The 19,372-nt window shown below is 46.7% G+C and overlaps 1 protein-coding gene across 1 annotated transcript in view; it reads right to left on the reverse strand.

The window, feature by feature from the left end:
- Positions 1–1,003: 1,003 nt before the first annotated feature.
- Positions 1,004–19,372, reverse strand: part of LOC126213111 (poly [ADP-ribose] polymerase tankyrase-1-like) — a 55,803-nt gene continuing 37,434 nt past the window's right edge. Inside the window, exon 3 of the mRNA XM_049940713.1 lies at positions 1,004–1,596. Coding sequence (XP_049796670.1) covers positions 1,104–1,596 — 493 coding nt within the window. The 3' untranslated portion in view covers positions 1,004–1,103. The remainder of the gene's footprint in view (positions 1,597–19,372) is intronic.

A 19,372-nucleotide genomic window follows, 5' to 3' on the forward strand; every position in this document is an offset into this window, starting at 1 on the left:
CAGAAGAAAACGATTTGTTGATGAAGCACCAGATGCCGATTTAAACCAGAGCTGGAAGAACAGTTTTAACTAAATGTTTCCCATTTTAATACACAGCTGTAAGAAACTAGAGTGTAGTGTGAGCAGCCACACACAGCACAAACATGTTGTTTCCTGTGCAACTACGTAAGGAAAACGACGAATCTTCCTAGAGTGTAGACGTTAGTAGGGAGGGTCTCAGATAAGAAATTTTGCTGTTGAAAAGATTCATGAAGGCAATGTTGGGTCTGAGCGACTTCTTCTGCGCCTTTTCAATGCTCTTCGTAAGTGCAATTTTAACGATCTCCTGCAAAAACACGATGACGGCCTTAAGGACTGTTCTGCAACAGGGTCACAGTTTGTCTGGTGGTTGCATTATATTAGGATTATAAAAGAGGTGACTCCTAAACAAACTAGAGAGAAAGTACAGTTTGGTGAAGTATCGAATTTATACAAACAGCTGAGGGGGTACTGTGAGGGGTGAGGTTGTGCTCTAAATGTGTTTAGTTAAATGTGGACCGACTGTATATTTCCTGATGACAGGCGCGTTATGGGGGATGAATGTTGCTACTAATATCTCATTGTAATTAGACACGGGGAGTATGGTAGTACACAATGTATGCTGAATATGCTGAAGTAAAGTAAGTGTGATATCAGAAGCGAAAATTCGGTTGACATAACTCATAACAGTGTATGTTGCAAATTAAAGTAGTCTGATACAGCACCTTATAGACCGCTGTGAAATACTTTTCAGCAATCAGATATTATAGAACAGTTGTGTTTGTTCACAATGACCTGTTGACTTTTGCCAAGTTTAATCTGGAAGAGTACTCACGACATTTTTCTTGAGAGATAGATTGTCTGTTGTTATCTGAATTATTTTGCTGTTATCTGGCGTTGTCTCAGTTTTGCTACAGCGTTGCTTAGAGTATTTTTGTGCTGTATGCTACTTGAGGAGGGCTGAAATTAGTGAGTCACAATAGGATTGAGTTATTTGCTTCTTTATTTAAAAAATTGTGAATACTCCTCTTCTGCAAATTGTTTCAGTTCTCTTTTCTCGCACAGAGTTCGTTGTACTGGCTGCCTCATGACAGCATCTCCACCACCCGCCTGTAGCCCGACTCCCTGGCGATGTCCAGCGCTGTCCCCCTACCATCACCAGTTGTGGCCCCCCTGTCGGCCCCCGCGTCGAGCAACGCAGCTGCCACTTCTGCATGGCCATAGGTTGCTGCAAGATGCAGAGGCCTCCACCCTCTGCAATCTCTGGCGTTGGGGTCGGCGGTCGCCCGCAGCAGCAGCCGCGTGACAGCAGCGTCTCCCTCCTCTGCAGCCAGGTGCAGAGGAGTCTTCTGCTTGCCCTTGATCTCCCTGGCGTCCACCGCCGCCCCCGCCTCCAGCAGCAGCCTCGCCGCCTCGACGTCTCCCCTGCACGCTGCCCAGTGCAGGGCGGTCCGCCCCTCCAGCCCGGCCCTCGCCCCCACGTCTGCCCCCGCGGCGAGCAGCGCCCTCAGCTGCCCCACTGCCCTCTTCGCAGCTGCATGGACCAGCCTCATGTTTCTCGTCTTTGCAGAGAGCCTCCTGCACAAAACACACAAACTGCCAGTCTCTGCTACAAATACACAACACACCCACATAACGAGGCAAACTGCCGCATGAAGAAACAACTGTTGTGAATACAAATGTGTCCTGAAACAAGCCTACAGTATAAAACAGTGTGTAATTCTGTGTATGTATTAAGCTACAGCTGATCTGTTCTATCCGCCCTCATAAAAAATTCTTCACTCATCGTCCATTACAAATAGCATTACACAACCTCTGAAAGAATTACGTTGTCACATTTTGTCACACTCATCCCTCGAATTCAGCTCCATTGCTATCAGGACGCTACAGCTAACCAGTCGCTCACCTCCACTACAGAACAGGCTTGTTGCAGCTAATGCTACTACTCTGTCTGCAGCTTCACTGCCACAGGTCACGCACAAGAAGAATCCCACACCTTGGTTTTCAAAGACACACTTTCCTGATATGCAGCCACAAAAATTTCACTCCAGTTACTGGCAGTTTTCTTGACACAGCCTCACCAAATACTGAAACTTTCTGACAACCATGCCTTCGAAACATTTCAGACGTAACATACAGCATATTGGCCACTCCACCGCCATAAAAAAAACTGTGTGTGAGTGTGTGTGCACACATCACATTTTGTGTGGCTGATGGCATGTGCACATGTATTTAACGTGTACTATCATGCACAAAAGCATCTGTACAATCCGATTTGTTGTCCATCTTCGAGTTTTCGCGGTATAAAGACTGTGCCATGAAGTTTCTGGCATCCAGCAGTATACATTCAGCCCCTTCTCCTAATATTTCGGCTGAACACCGTCCAGCCATCTCCAGAGTGAGCCGAGGTGACTGACGCTCCCGCACTTGCTCCGTCCTTTTACGCTGTGGTTCGGTCCTCGGGTTTAAAAGGACGGACCAAGCGCTGCAGCGTCACTCACCTCGGCTCACTCTGAAGATGGCTGGACGGTATTCAGCCGAAATATTAGAAGAGGCTGAATTTATGTGGCTTCATACCCTAAACTTTGTGGAACGATCTGAATTGTGATTCGTCTGATTTGTGATCAGTCCACATGACATTGTTCCTCTGCTCTGTTTTCGGTACAGTCTTTGCCTATACAGAATGTTCACTGCATGGGGCCACAAGAGACAACTGCTCTGTGCGACCATCAGTTTAGATGCAAACTGACACTTCGGTAATGCAAATACCAGAGACATGTTGCTGGGGATTACACAGCCATTACGCTTGCAAATTCAAATTTATTGCAAAAATGAACCTTCAAAGCAACTTCCACCTTCAAATTACACGACGAACTTTTTTTTTACTGCGCTACTGTCTGGGAATTCAATCGAGCAAGTAAAGACGACAAATTTTTAGTATGGTTTCAGTCACAAGTAACAAAGAGTGTGCACGTTCAAACTTGAAATGACCTGACACAGATTTGTGTTTACCGGATATTCCGACCCAACACTTAATCGGATGGTTAACTAAGCACAGTCAAACGTTAGAAATCATTTTTCAGCAACAGCGAGATGACAAACTGAAATGAGGAGACTAAAGTCTTGTCTTACGGGGATTCCAAACCCAGCACCTATCGACGTTGACATCTATAACCCGTTCATTATAAGAATAAACCTGGTGTAAACAAATGACTGGTCAGAAGCCGTAGCACACGTACAATGGTGTTATTAACACTTTTGGAAGTAGGACCTACTTATGTATTAGATATCTTATTACCAAGTTACGTCAAATGAAACTTTAAAATATTCAAATGCATTAAGAGCCATCAAAGTTTTTGTTAGTCACGCTTTAGCCACATAGTTTTTACTTCAAAAATCGTGTACAGTCACAGCCTCTGCAGCGTTGTGCTCTGATTGTCGTGCTGTTAATGCGCGGTATGAAACTGGCTGAGGCTGCTCTCTGTTCCGTGGTTAAAAAGTGCTGAGAAATAGGCTGTTCCTAATGTGTTTTCATTAATTTACAGAGATAATCGGCTTTGAGGTTTTTCCAGAGTTGTACATAATGCAGTTGTTTACAAGTAACTGCCGCCTGTGCCGCAGCGCCGCTTGTGTCGAAGCCGCTCAGCTCAGTCTTGTTGGTGTACCGGCTGGAGTCACATCGTAGTTGGTGTAGCGGAGTTTGTCGTCGTTTTCCTCTTGGCGGCAGTGTTTTCTGCCCGCGCCATGGTGTCCGTCGAGTCTCCAAAATCCGTTCCTCGTCGAGCCACTGTTCGTTTCAGTTTTGACGGTCGTGTTCAACCTGGCTCCTTAGAAATTCACGATTGGTTGGCTGATGTTATCCGTGTTACACCTGATCAGGTAGATACTGCTTACTTTGATTCTGATTTGTATGCATTATTTCTGAAGTTTTATGATCCCGTTCAAGCAGAAAGACTTCTCTCCCGGGTTGGTTCTAAAGTGTTGTTTACACATCGCGATGGTTCCGTTAGTCAAGTCCTCCTTGAAAATGTGGCACTCGAGTGCACTCCGGTTAGAATTTATTTCCTGAAGTGGACGATTCATTTCTTAAAACAGCGTTGCTTCCGTTTGGAGTCATACGGCTTGCAGTGTTATAATGGTATCCCGACTGTCAAAGTGAAGTGAATTATTTTATTTTAATTGATTGCCTTCAGTAAGTACTTTGGAAAAAAAAAGAGTGACTATTTTCGTTTTTTGAAGGAATACACTGCCATTTGAGTGTATAATTTCGGTGTTTTTCCTGTGTCTGGGAAAAAGAAAGAAAAATTAAAATTGGTCGCGGTATTGTACTGTGGGGTGAGCGAGCAATATAAAACAAAAAAAAAATGTGTCTGCCATCTAAGTATGACATTCCGCGCCCGGGTTCCCGGGTTCGATTCACGGCGGGGTCAGGGATTTTCTCTGCCTCGTGATGACTGGGTGTTCTGTGATGTCCTTAGGTTAACTAGGTTTAAGTAGTTCTAAGCTCTAGGGGACTGATGACCATAGATGTTAAGTCCCATAGTGCTCAGAGCCATTTTTAGCCAGATGACATCGTTTTTTCTTTTTTTTTTGGATTGGGTTTAAGGGCGCTCAACTACTGAGGTCATTAGCGCCCACAGATGACATCCCGCGTTCGAGCCCCGGTCGGAAAGAAAAAAAGAAAAAAGTGGTAATTGTAAAAAAAAGAGGTAATCGTCATACACTCTAAACTTACAGTCGCGTGTTCGCGTCCGAGTGTATCGACTTTTTTTTTTTAACTACATTTCGGCCCTCGTCTAAAGTTACGAGCCAGATAGAAAATCTAACATAACTCGCTTCACATTCTACCCAACAGTAACACAAAAAAAAGTGTCGGTTAGTCGGTAGCGTAACGAAATGCAAACCACACGCGGTTATTCGTGCGTTTGTTTAAATCTCCCCAGTATCATTTTTCTTTCTCGTTCAATTTGAAATACCTACATCTCGCAATTATAGAACTACTCATAATTTTTTAAGAATAATGCATGTCTTCTTGTTTCTAATTACATATTGGACGAGAAATTCCTGTTTCCATTTCAAATACAAATTCTTAATTATCTATGTTTTATGAAATACTGTTCATAAAAGTTGTTTAAATTAAAAAATATAACAGTTTAATTTTTAATGCAAAAATGAGAAACCAAATCCTCTTTATTTGGACTATGTCCATCGTTCTATGCCACAGAGGTAGATAAGTATCGTACAAACACGTAATATGAACCCAACAGAACTGAGCTGGAGCCAAGCAGCGGGATTTGGCCCGAGAAGTAACAAGACTGTTAAGCTGTCAGACGTACCGGAACTAATGCACGCAGCTATTTCACGTCACTGTCGTACGCTGGCGCCTTGTAGAAAGGGTTCATCATAAAAGAAGAAGAGAAAATGCTGTGCCTGGTTGGCTTCGTGGATTCTAGCAGCAGGTGAACTGTTTTTCCCGGATTCGGGTAAGGAAGGAGCTAAGAGATTACCAGACGACTGACTATAAGTAATACTTCAGTGGCTTCAATATTTACCTGTACAGTGAAATACTTCACTCTTCTCTTACGTTACACACAGCTTATACAGAAAAAATACCACGTGGTTCAGCCAGGAATTTTCATCATTCTTGCTGTCCGCCGCTCGTGGTCTTGAGGCAGCGTTCTCGCTCCCCGCGCACGGGGTCCCAGGTTCGATTCCCGGCCGGGTCAGGGATTTTCTCTGTCTCGAGATAACTGCGTGTTGTGCGTCCATCATCATTGACGAAAGCAAGTCGCCGGAGTGGCGTCAACTACAAATAACTTGTGATACGGCGGCGGAACTGCCCCGCATGGGGCCTCCCGGCCAACAATGCCATATGATCGTTTCATTTTTTGCATCATTCCTGTTTATAATTACTATAAAACATTAGCTAAAAACGATAACGTGTTGCGGTTTGCGTCTAGTCGTCTAGGGAGCGTATTGAGGAAGATTTGCAGTGTATTATTTCATTCTGCTTAAATATTAAATGACATTCGAAGCTGTATTGCTCCTCTGCTCGTCTCTTTTTACGTGTGAACTGCAGCTGGGCACGCCACACCAGGCTAGCTGCACCAGCTGACCGGCCAGTGCTGTCCAAGATAAAGGCACCGGTACAGCTGTTGTCCCGTATTATCGCTCAGTCCATGTGCGCGTAACGCACCACACAGAACATTCCCTTATTACCGTACCTGACAGTACTTCAGACAGCTTGGCTGCAGTTCCACGTGAAAAGAAATCCAATGAGGTTCCAGAAAATGCCGAAGAATACATAGTGCAATGTTTACATCAGGTTTATTCTTATGAATAACGGGTTATAGTCACTCGTAGACGTTATATATTGGTTTACTTCATGAGCAGCGAAATGTGCACATGTATGAATTGTAAATACCATGATGAATGTTTTCTGCTGACTAGGAATCGAACCCTAGACACATCGTTGTTGACTACATACAAAGACACATTGACTGTACTATTCTCTTTCACCAGTTGCTAGGAGTGGCATGTTTGAAACTGACATAATAGAACGAAAAGCTGCCTGTCTGACTTGGGAGTAAAAACTAGAACCCAGACAGGCGTTAAAAATCATAATAACTTGCCACATGTAGTTTGGTGTGCGCATGGTACAACTCAAAATGACATACCAGGATTCCAACCCAGACATGTGTCTTTTGTGAAGGTCTTTATGACTTTTCAGACAAGTGGAAACAATGAGGCGGAGGAAATGTATCATCTGAAAGGCATCGCACGTCGCGAAAAGGGAGAGCTGAGTTCGAATCCCAGTCCAGCGCCAATGTTTTACACATCTCAGGCTCCAATACAGTAAGCGCCCTGTGGCCCTACACGGTGATTGGCTCATTGATTTAAAAATATATCGCTTAAGAAAGGTAACTGGTGACAGAGTTTCGACCTGGCATGACTTCCTCCTCTGTCAGGGCCCAGCCTGTACCGACTCTCCTCCAGGCTACCAGAGGTGGGAGAGACACTACTTATGCTTGTTAAAAGTGATTGCCGGATGTGAGAAACGAACCCAGACCTTCAGCATACGTAGCAAGAATCATTTCAACTTTTTTTAACTAACAACTATTATCACGAATTAAAATTCATGCAAGTTGCGGTATTCGAACCCACTACATGCAGACTAGAAATTCACGCCCTTAACCCCTTTTCTTTCATTTAATTTTTTGACGATTCCGAGGTCTGGCCACGCCTCACCCATACCTGTCACCGAGTGCGTTATTTTCGCAAAAAAAAAAAAAAAAAAAAATAGCAAACAGTTGAAAGCCTTTCCAGGTTTGTGTGGATTTTACAAAAAATTTGTTAAGGGGCAAGGCTTTAATAACCCATACATGAACAACCTCTTAAAAAGGAATAGTGCGTTTGTTTGGACAGATGAGTGTCAGCTGGATTTCGAATCTCTGAAGAATGAACTTTTACATAATAAATGTTTTACATCAGCCAATACTGTCAGAGACTTTCCATGTGAATACCGACAGTAGCACCTATGGGATTGGTATTGAGATTTTCCAAGCGGTAAATGGTTCAGGAAATTCAGAACAGAGCTATAGCTTTTGCCAGTGGGATGTTGACGGAATACGAAAGGAACTATACCATACACAGAAGGAGGAGTTGGTCATAGTACGGGGCCTAAAGAAATTTAGAAATTATTTGTGGGGTTATAAGATCATCATGCACACTGACCACAAGTTTTGAAGAATCTTGCCTTCTAAATGGCATGCTAACTCTATGGGTTTTATACCTGTATAAATTTAATTGTGAAGTCTGCTATGTAAAGGGAACAGAAACTTATGTGGCAATGCATTGTCCCAATGGTATTTATGAGGTACTCAAGGAATCCAATGAAGATGAATCTTTCCACATTAATCACATGAAGGAAGTTTCAGGCAAAAAGAAAATTTAACAATTTACAAAAGAATGATATACCAAGAAAATGAGGATCCAACTTGAAATTGAAAGTAAATTTTGATAATATATAATATCCCCAGATTGAGAAGTTTTTAAAAGTATCTTGTGTAGGAGGAAAGACTTCGTTACTGAAGAATGGAGGGTGTGTTGGCCTATCAAATTTGATACCAATGTCAGATTATTTTCACCTAGCATTGAGACAAAAGGGTGTCTAGATAAACTGGCTAGTGTTATAGTGATTGCCAATAGTACGCGTAGAAAGGTCACTGAACATATTAAGTCTTCTGACATCTGCAAGAGAGCTAAGGTAACCAACAGAATTAACCAAGGCCCAATGCAGAATATGTTACCTGAAGAGACCATGGATTTACCATCCGTGGGTCTGTATGGCGCCCCTTCTCCAAAACGTCTCGTAATTGCAAATATAATTTAGTGATTTTGGAAGTATTTTCTACATTTACAAAACTGTAGGTGACAGCAAAGTCAGTGTTCTGTAGGATGATTGAGTATTTGGAAAACCCAAAGCAGTACTGTCCGATAATGGCACCCAATTCAATTACAAAATCTTGAAAGATGGCATGGAGCAAAATGGTGTAGAAATTAAATATATTTCAGCCTAACATCCAGCAAGCAACACTGTTGAACGGTATGTGAGGGAAATAGGAAGGTTATGTAGGACCTATTCCATCGACAACGGGGCAGACTTGTATCTGAATTTGAATGTGTAATGAATATCTTGCCTCGTGAATCTACTGGGTTCACACCTGAGGAAATCATGCTCAATAATAAGAACAAATGTTTGAGAAAGAAACTAGTTCCCACCATGTACAGATTTGGGATTAGTGCAGAAGAAATAATTGATAAAAGAAGAAACAAAGCAGAAACGAGATCTAATAGGCACAGTAGGAACCTGAAGTTTGCCACCTTCAAAATTGGAGGCTATGTTCTTCTGAAGACCCATGAAAAATCAAGTGAACTTAAGCATGAAATTAAAAATATATATAACACGCCATTCATAATACAAGATATACCTTACAACAATGCCTTCAATTTAATCTATCCAAAGTCCAAGAAGCCCCTTGGTGTCCATAATATAGTGGATCTCAAACCGTATGTCCCTAGGAATGAGTAAATGAAGTATATTCAGAAATCAAGCAGAAATTAAAATGTGTATTATGCTGTATAGGAAATACGAGGTATGTCCACAAAGTAAGTTCTGTTTGGTTATATAAAACAGATGTGTACAAATACAGAAAAAATATTTACTGTACAAAAATCTACAACTGTTGAACTACTTTCCTCCATAGCTTCTGAAATTTTGTAGGCACTTGTCATAGCGTGGCACAAGTTTTTGTATGCCTTCTTCAAAGACGGTTGCCGCCTGTGTATTCTCATCCATGTGGTATCGTGTTCTTTAGCTCGTCATCATAGTTGAAGTGTTGACCACCAAGGACAGATTTTGGGTGTAAGAAGAGATGAAAGTCGCCAGGAGCGAGGTCCGCGCTGTACGGAGGATGAGCAAGTGCTTCCCAGTGAAATTCCCGTAAGAGTAGTTTGGTCACATTCGCCGTGTGAGGCGAGGCATTGTCATGGAAAAAAACAACACCTTTTCACAGTAATCCTCGGTGCTTGTTCTGTATTGTGCGGCGCAATTTCTTAATGGTCTCGCAGTAACCATGTGCATTGATTGTTTAGCCTTGTGGTAAGAAATCAATCACAAAAATGGCTTTTCTGTCCCATTAAACTGTGCACATGACTTTTCAAGGTGTCAAGATTTGCTTAGGCTTAACCTTCATTGGGGATGAAGTGTGCCTCCATTCCATTGATTGCCGTTTTATCGTAGGGGCGTCATACGATACCCAAGTTTCATCCCCGGTGACTATCCGAGAAAGAAAACCGTCGAAAACCATCGCCTTCTTCATTGTAGCGTATCAAGGCCTGAAGCGCACTGCTCATCCATTGTCTTTTTTTTTGTTCAGTAAGAATTTTTGGTACCCAACGTGAAGAAAGTTTTCGAAATTTCAGTTTTTCAGTAACTATATCATGAACTAGTGATTGCGAGATTTGCGGAACTTCCATAGCAAGGGCACTAAGTGGAAACTTACGGTTGTGTTTAATCTTCTCTTCAATTGTGTGAACCAGTTCATTAATAACCACAGGTGGGCGTCCACTTCGTTCTTCATCGTGCACTTTATCACATCCTTACTGAACAGTGTCACCCATCTTCTAACCACTGAATCACTCCTAGCATTTTGTCCGTAAACCTTGCAGATTTACCGATGAATTTCCTTTGGTTTAACTTTCTTTACATTTAGAAAACGAATCATAGATCTGTTTTCACATACGGCCCCGTTTTCAATTACGGCTGACAATATAAGGAAGCACTACAAAGCACACGTCGGCAGCAGCGATCTGAAAAAGGCGTAATGTCTTCTCCTAGAGTCAGAGTAACTGCCGCGCGTGCTCGGAACTGCGATCGTAGCGCTGCCGCGGATAGAAATAGACACGGAACTTACTTTGTGGCTGACCCTCGTACATCTTTCTAATGAAGATATTGTACTGTACTTAACTGCAATTTATGTCTTTATATAAATGATGGTACCTATCTAAAATTGCTGATACTTTCTTGTAAGTTACAGATTCTAAAAGCTGTTGTAAAATCTGAAACCCTATGTTGAAATGGCTAAAGGCAAATGTTACCGAATTGAAAAGAAATGTGGATTGCCTAAAATACAGAGTGGGCGGCATAAAACACTTAAAGTGGGGCAAGAAAACGTGTCTGGAAGACTTCCAAAACCAAAAATGGGCAGTCAATCGATTGATGAGATACGTGATGTATCAAATGTTGTCAGACTGTGAGATGCTATTGCAGGTAGGAAAATTATTCAATTATGGTTCAAATGGCTCTGAGCACTATGGGACTCAACTGCTGTGGCCATAAGTCCCCTAGAACTTAGAACTAATTAAACCTAACTAACCTAAGGACATCACACATATCCATGCCCGAGGCAGGATTCGAACCTGCGACCGTAGCTATTCAATTATCACGTTAGTATTGTATGTGTTTGCTATGGTTTTCAAAGAGGGACTGTGTTTCAAATAAGGGCAGTCAGAAAGAATACTAGGTTCAGTTTAAATATTTTTGTTTGTTTATGTAAATATCAAAGAATGGACTGCTATTATTAGAAGCAGCATTTGTAGATTCCTGTTTCGTAGCTTCAAACTTATGCTATAGGATGTGTTACACGTACAATGTCAAATTTCTTGTGATATTTGTAGGGGTGTACTTGAATAAGTGTACCTACATTTTTTGAATGCTTAAAACATGCTACTCTCAATAATCTTGCAATACAGAAAAATTTTACTTACTACTCAACTTAACTGTTTCTCAAAATGAGATCCAGTTATGATAGGTGTACATAACTGAATAATGATGCTTATGTCTTGTTTTGGTAATTATGTGTAACGAGTGTATAGTGTTTTAACATGTTTTGTAACGTATTCTTTTCAAACCCAACTCTGGTAGAATTGATTATTTCTCTGACTGTTCGACACCATTAAGGTGTTATTGATGTTAACCCAACAGCAAACTTCAGTGAACCATGGGGCATATGTAACATTCATTTTTGACCTACTTTCTATCGATATTTCTATGTCAATTTGTAATGCTGCTTATGTAGACTGTTGTATCAATCATGGAAAGTCTTTGACTATGTATACATATTTCAGTTATGTGAACCTTCTGAACAATATTGTTTAAACCGTGCTTGTGGATTTAAATAACTACTGGAATGATTGTTATATAATGTACTGTAAATGACTTGGTCCACAGTTAGGGAATGTAGTGTTCAATGTCAGAGATACGGGGGAAGGCCTGCAGTTATTGAAGTAGCCTGGCGGACTGAAAAAGGTGCGGTTGGCACCCAAGTGATGACTCGTCCTTTGTGACAGGTAAGGAGTCTGGGCTGAGCAGTAGTGAGGTTAACACCTCGCTAGCAGTAGCGGAACATCGTGGCTCGTGTTCTTGGAGTTTTGAGGCAGAGGAGCCTAAGAGCAGTATTTATGGGCCTTGGGTGATGAATTTGGTGACACTGTTATCATGGCATTGTTTTTGGCCCTTTAAAAATATAATTCCGATTCCAAGAAGGTCTGCAGCAGGGCGAGGCCAACAGTACTGCCGTGACTGCATCGCCGCCATGTTAACAGCCACTGTAAATCACGCCACCAGTGCCACCAGCCTCCATCAAATTGTTTATATTTGGCACTCTGTAAATGACCCAGGCATTTGTGAACTTTTCTTGATTTTAATATAATGAATTTAATTCCAAGTAGCCTAACTTATTAAGGAAAGACTTATTCAGCAGTTGTAAAAATAATTGTGATTGCTTTCACACGTGTGGAGTTATAGTGTTTAAAGTTCAGTTTTATAGTTTCAGAAATATTCCACTTCCAGTTCATTTTTAAATTGATCTGCAGTTATTTTCTTAAATAATTTGCTTTACTTGAAAAGCTGCCCACAGTAGTAGAGTTACTATTTAAAAGAACAATATTGATTTGAGGTGAAAAAGATTAATTGTTGCACTTATGCAGTTTGATCAGAATTACAAAGTTTTACCGCTCTTCACTTCATGAGAAACTGAAGGTGGTTGTTGGGATGTTTAAGGGGGACTAAACAGCGAAGGTCATCAGTCCCCCGTTCCAAAATCAGGCGAGCCGAAAAGCTACGGAGCAGGTAAAAACCAAAGGGGGAGGAGAAGTCCCCTCAGGCGCTAAAAGCACACAAACGCAGCAACAAACACTACAGACAAGAACAGGACCGAGGAACACCAGACAGAAAGAAAACAGAAGAAAGGAAAATGGCCGGAGACTGGTTGACTGACCACGAGAATTAAAATGGGAAAGAGTCAACCATCGGACGGCACACCAGAACAGCAACAGACACAAGGACAAAAGACACAGAAAGGGAAAGGTGCAGGACCTCCCTAAATAGAACCATAAAAAGGACTACCACGGATAAAATTTAAAACATTGTCAGCCATTGAGGCATCATCACATAAAATCAAAGGCAAAGTGCCCGGGAGATTAAAAGTCCGCCGGAGGGTGCGCAGTCGGGGACACTCCAATAAAATGTGGGCGACCGTCTGCCGGGACCCACACTGACACAGGGGGGGATCCTCCTGACGCAAAAGATGGCCGTGCGTCAGGTAGGTATGGCCGATGCGCAGCCGACATAGGACTACCGAGTCACTGCGAGAAGCCCGCAGGGAGGAACGCCACACATCGGTCGTCTCCTTGACAGCCCGCAGTTTATTCGGGGCAGTCATGCCACGCCACTCAGCAGCCCACATCCCAAGAACCTGACGGCGCAACACCAGCTGCTGGTCGCGAGCCGTAAGGCCGATCTCCAAAACTGGGGCGTCGATCGCCCCTTTGGCCAAACTGTCGACACGTTCGTTCCCTGGGATGCCAACGTGACCCGGCGTCCAAACAAAGACCACCGAACGTCCAGAGCGGGTAATGGTGGAAACAGACTCCCGAATAGAGGACACCAGAGGACATGAGGGATAGCAGCGGTCGATGGCCTGGAGGCTGCTCAGGGAGTCACTGCAGATGACAATGGACGTACCTGAGCAGGAACGCATATGCTCAAGAGCGCGCAAGATGGCCACCAGCTCTGCAGTAAAAACACTACAGCCAGCTGGCAAGGAGCGCTGTTCAACATGGGCAGCGTGAGCAAAAGCGTAGGCAGTGCGACCATCAACCAGGGAACCATCGGTGTAGACAGGCTCACAGCCCGGAAATGAGGCGAGGAGCGCAAGAAAACGGCGACGGAGGGCCACAGGCGGAACCGAGTCCTTGGGTCCCTGTGCCATGTCCAGACGGACGGACGGACGGGACAAACACCAGGGAGGCGTAGGTGCACGGACCCGGAAGGGAGGCGGAAGAGAGAAGGAGCACAGTGCTGACAGCAGGGACTGAACTCGGACAGCGACGGAAAGCCCAGACCTAGGTCGCCGTTCGGGCAGATGGAGGACCGTGACAGGGAAAAGCAGGCGACGATTGGGATGGCCTGGCGAGCAATGAACGTGGACAGCATAGTCGGCGAGCAGTCGATGGCGGCGAATCCGCAGCGGGGGAACCCCGGCCTCGACCAGTAGACTATCCACGGGGCTGGTACGAAATGCGCCAGTTGCAAGCCGAACCCCACAGTGATGGATGGGGTCTAACAACTTCAACACTGAGGGTGATGCAGACCCATAGGCCAGGCTCCCATAATCAAGCCTGGACTGCACAAGGGCTTTGTACAGTCGCAACAGCGTGCAGCGATCCGCACCCCAAGATGTGTGGCTGAGGCAGCGGAGGGCGTTGAGATGCCGCCAGCACTTTTGCTTCAGCTGAGTAATATGAGGAACCCATGTGAGCCGGGCATCAAACACGAGTCCTAAGAAGCGGCAAGTGTCCACCACTTCGAGCAGGTGACCGTCAAGGTAAAGTTCAGGATGAGGGTGGACCGTCCGACGCCTGCAGAAGTGCATAACTCGAGTCTTGGCTGCAGAGAACTGAAAACCGTGAGTCAGAGCCCATGATGCTGCCTTCCGAACGGCTACCTGCAGCCTGCGTTCGGCGACTCCCGTAGTCGTGGAGCTAAAGGAGATGCAGAAGTCGTCGGCATACAAAGAAGGAGACACCGACGACCCCACGGCTGTAGCCAGACCATTAATGGCCACTAGAAATAAGGACACGCTCAACACCGAGCCCTGCGGGACCCCATTTTCCTGTGTATAAGAAGAACTACAGGCGGCACCGACTTGCACCCGGAAAGAGCGGTGCAAGAGAAAGGTTTGAAGAAAAGCCGGGAGCCGACCACGAAGACCCCACGCATGCAGCGTGGCAAGAATGTGATGCCTCCATGTGGTGTCATACGCCTTCCTCAGATCAAAAAATACAGCAACGAGATGCTGACGTCGGGCAAAGGCCGTACGGATAGCAGATTCCAGCCGCACCAAATTGTCCGCTGCAGACCGGCCCCGACGGAAGCCACCCTGGGATGGAGCGAGGAGACCGCGCGATTCAAGGACCCAACACAAACGCCGCCCCACCATACGTTCGAGCAATTTGCACAAAACGTTGGTGAGGGTAATGGGACGATAGCTGTCCACCGCCAGTGGGTCCGCACCGGGCTTCAAGATGGGGACAATAACACCCTCTCGCCATTGCGACGGGAACACGGCGTCGCTCCAAATGCGATTAAATATCGCGAGAATGTGTCTCTTGCAGTCCCTGGAGAGATGCTTCAGCATCTGCGCATGGATGCAATCCGGTCCTGGTGCTGTATCAGGGCAATCGGCGAGGGCAGCGAGGAATTCCGTCTCGCTGAAAGGAGCATTGTATTTTTCAGAACGGCGTGTGTGGAAGGATAACGGCGTCCGCTCGGCGCGCTCTTTTAGAGAGCGAAAGGCGGGGGGATAAGATGCAGTCGCAGAGCTCTTAGCAAAGTGCGCGGCAAGCTGTGCAGCAATGGCGGCAGCGTCCGTGCAGACAGCGCCGTCCAAGGAGAGCCCAGGTACACCTGTAGTGGTCTGGTATCCATAAATCCGCCGGATCCGGGACCACACGAGCGAGGGGGAGACATGGGAGCCCAAGGATGAGACATACCTCTCCCAGCACTCCTGCTTACGCTGTGCAATGAGACGACGGGCCAAGGCACGGAGCCTCTTAAAGGCGATGATGGTCTCGAGAGACGGGTGCCGCCTATGACGCTGGAGAGCCCGCCGACGGTCGCGAATAGCCTGAGCAATCTCCGGCGACCACCAGGGTACAGCCTTCCTCCGAGGGAGGCCAGAAGATCGGGGGATGGCAGCCTCGGCCGCTGAAATGATGGACGAGGTTAAAACACGGACCACCTCGTCAATGTCACCCTGTGGGGGAGACTCAATGGTTGCGGCAGAAGTAAAAGCCGGCCAGTCGGCCCTGTGGAGAGCCCAGCGGGGCAGGCGCCCAGAAGAACGACACTGGGGTAGTGACAAATAGATGGGAAAATGGTCACTACCGCACAGGTCAGGGTGCACCCTCCAGTGGAGGGATGGGACAAGTCCGGGGCTGCAAAGAGAGAGATCGATGGCCGAGAACGAGCCATGGGCAACACTGAAATGCGTGGGAGCACCGGTGTTCAAGAGGCTAAGGTCGAGCTGAGCCAACAAATGCTCCACGGCCCGACCGCGGTCATCACAGACAGTCCCACCCCAGAGAGGGTTGTGGGCATTGAAATCGCCCAGAAGCAGCAATGGTGGCGGGAGTTGAGCCAGCAGTGCAGCCAAGACATGCCGGGGGAGCTCCCCATCCGGAGGAACGTAAACAGAGCAAACTGTAATAGCCGGCGAGAGCTCAACCCTGGCAGCAACTGCCTCTAAAGGCGTCTGAAGGGGTACTGGCGAGCTACAGACAGAGTGGTGAACAAAGAGGCAAGCCCCACCTGACGCTCGTTGACAGCCAGCACGGTTCTTATAGTAACCCCGATAACCGCGAAGGGCGGGGGTCCGCAGGGCAGGAAACCAAGTTTCCTGCAGAGCAATGCAAAGAACAGGGGAATCACTCAGAAGCATCCGGAGCTCAGGCAGGTGGCGGAAATAACCGCCGCAGTTCCATTGGAGAATGGAAGCAGGAAGGGACTGGGAGGGCGTGAATGCGACTAAGAGGCAGACAGCGCCTCAGAGCCAACTGCCGCCACCGGGGGAGAGTCAGCTGAGTCCATAGGAGAGGCCCCCAAGGGTTCCGTGAGGGCGACATCCGCGGCAGAGGCGAGGATCTCCACCTCATCCCCGGAGCCAGGACTGTGTACAAGAGGCGGTGCTGAAACCGCCGGAACGTCCTTCTTCTTGGACACATGCCGTTCCTTCTTCTCACGTCGGCCCTTAGGGTGAGAGGGCTGGGAGAGCTTCTCTGAAGGAGCGTCGGAGGCTGACGACGACGCAGAAGCCCTACGACCAGCAGGTGGCGGAACCTTCAGCCACTGGCTGACATCTGGCTGGGAAGGAGAAGAAACGGAGGAAGGGAGAGCCCCGAGGGACCCCTTCCGCGAGAGAGGAACCGGCGGAGGCAACGCCGGCGGAGGCAACGCCGGCGGAGGCAACGCCGGCGGAGGAGGAGGGGGAGGGATCGAGCCCCCCGGTTTTGGAGGAGATGTCACTCCCGAAGTAAGCGTGGGGGGAGCGACAGAAGAGGGTTTGCCCCCAACTGCTAAGGGGGCAACAGAGGAAGGCTTGCCCCCAGGCACAAGGGGGGCAGACAGAGATGCACGGCCCCGAGGGCCCACTGAAGGCGGCGCAGATGAGGCGACAACCGTCGCTCGCGTGGGCGACGACAACGTGGCTGCAGCATAAGATGTTCGAATGGAAGCAGGATACAACCGTTCATATTTCACTTTTGCCTCTCGATAAGTAAGCCGGTCCAGGGTCTTAAATTCCATGATCTTCCGCTCCTTATGAAGAACGGGGCAATCCGGCGAGCATGGAGAGTGGTGCTCCCCACAGTTGACACATACGGGCGGAGGCGCACATGGAGAATCGGGATGAGAGGGGCGTCCGCAATCTCGACATGTGGCGCTGGATGGGCAACGGGAGGACATGTGCCCAAACTTCCAACACTGGAAGCACCGCATCGGGGGAGGGACGTAGGGCTTGACGTCACAACGGTAAACCATTACCTTGACCTTCTCGGGCAAGACATCACCCTCGAAGGCCAAGATAAAGGCACCGGTGGCCACCCTGTTAGTCTTGGGTCCTCGATGGACACGACGGACAAAATGCACTCCACGTCGTTCCAAGTCGGCTCGCAGCTCGTCATCGGATTGTAACAATAGGTCACGATGGTAAATAATCCCCTGGACCATATTTAAGCTACTGTGGGGAGTGACGGTAACAGGGACGTCACCCAGCTTATCACACAAGAGCAACGCTCGTGACTGGGCTGGGGAGGACGTCTTGAGGAGGATGGACCCATTCCTCATTTTTGACAACCCTGCCACTTCCCCAAACTTATCCTCCAGGTGTTCCACAAAAAACAGAGGCTTCGTCATAAGAAAGGTGTCACCATCAGTCCTGCTGCAGACAAGGTATTGTGGTACGTAAGGCTCCCGCTTGGCACTAGATCGACGTCCCTCCCATGGCGCAGCCAATGAGGGGAACGACTGAGGGTCATATTGCGCAGCATCAAAGTCTACTCGACCTCGCTTAGAGACGCTGGTGGCTGTGCGACCACCAGCTTGGTGTGATTTATTGCGCTTCATTGCGCCACATCCGCCCAGATGCCACCTACTCCGAACGAGGGCTCTCCCCAAGGGCGCCACCCAGCCAAAGCAACGGGTACCTGGCCGATATCCCGTTGCCCGGAGTCCCCGTGCCCCAGACAAGATGGGCACATACTCCTTGGCATGCTTGGGGAGGAAACAGCTCTGGCATCTGTAGTGCGATCCCTGCGTGGTCAGGGGGCTACCACCAAGAGGGTACATGACGACCCCACCACAACGGACTGGCTACCGTGCTGGATTTTAGGTGTCTAAAGGGTCCACAGTGGTCGTGGGTGCTAAGAATGGAATTGCGCACAAGGCGAGAAGGAGGCAACCCAGGAGACGTTGGGCGTAAATCCCGCCACACGACAAGAGGTAACATGCAAGATGGTGGTGCATGATGGACCAATAGAAAAACACCACGTAAGGTGTCCTTCCCCAAATGGCACGCACTAACAACGGAAATTTGGAAAAATGGCGGTCAAACCCAAGAGGGGACCATCACATTAAAGCCAAAATGTTTGAGACTCCTTTTAGTCGCCTCTTACGACAGGCAGGAATACCGCGGGCCTATTCTTACCCCCGAACCCGCAGGGGGACATGAGAAACTGAACTTGAATTTAATGTTGTGTGTGCATTTGCACAGCCAAATATACTTTGAGTAGATTAAAAGACTGCTTATCAAGCACATTTGTTATTTAAATAGTTACAGTTTGTTGTGCTTCAGTTAATAATTGTTGATGAGAATACCTACCATTTCCCACACACACTTGGGTAGTTCTGTTAATGAGCATGGTTCTTCAAAGCATGAAAGTGTAACGACCATCGTGTGCTAGGGTAGTTAATGAAGAAAAGCAAAGACTCCTTCAGAGCCAGTGTAGTTAGATTTGTATTCTGATTAATTGCTTCATACTGAGCTTAAGAAAGATTTCCTGTTTTAGCAATTCTAAAGCAATTTGGTTAATGGACAGGCGTAGAGACCCTATACTAAGTAGTCATTAATAGACTCACTGATTTAAATCAGAATCATTTCATGCTCTGACCTGTTTAGTATTGCTATTAGCATCATGTGTGTTGAAGACTGTTGCTATCTCATTGGCCATTTGTTTG

This window comes from Schistocerca nitens, chromosome 11 (assembly GCF_023898315.1).
Source record: "Schistocerca nitens isolate TAMUIC-IGC-003100 chromosome 11, iqSchNite1.1, whole genome shotgun sequence".
Lineage (NCBI taxonomy): Eukaryota > Metazoa > Arthropoda > Insecta > Orthoptera > Acrididae > Schistocerca > Schistocerca nitens.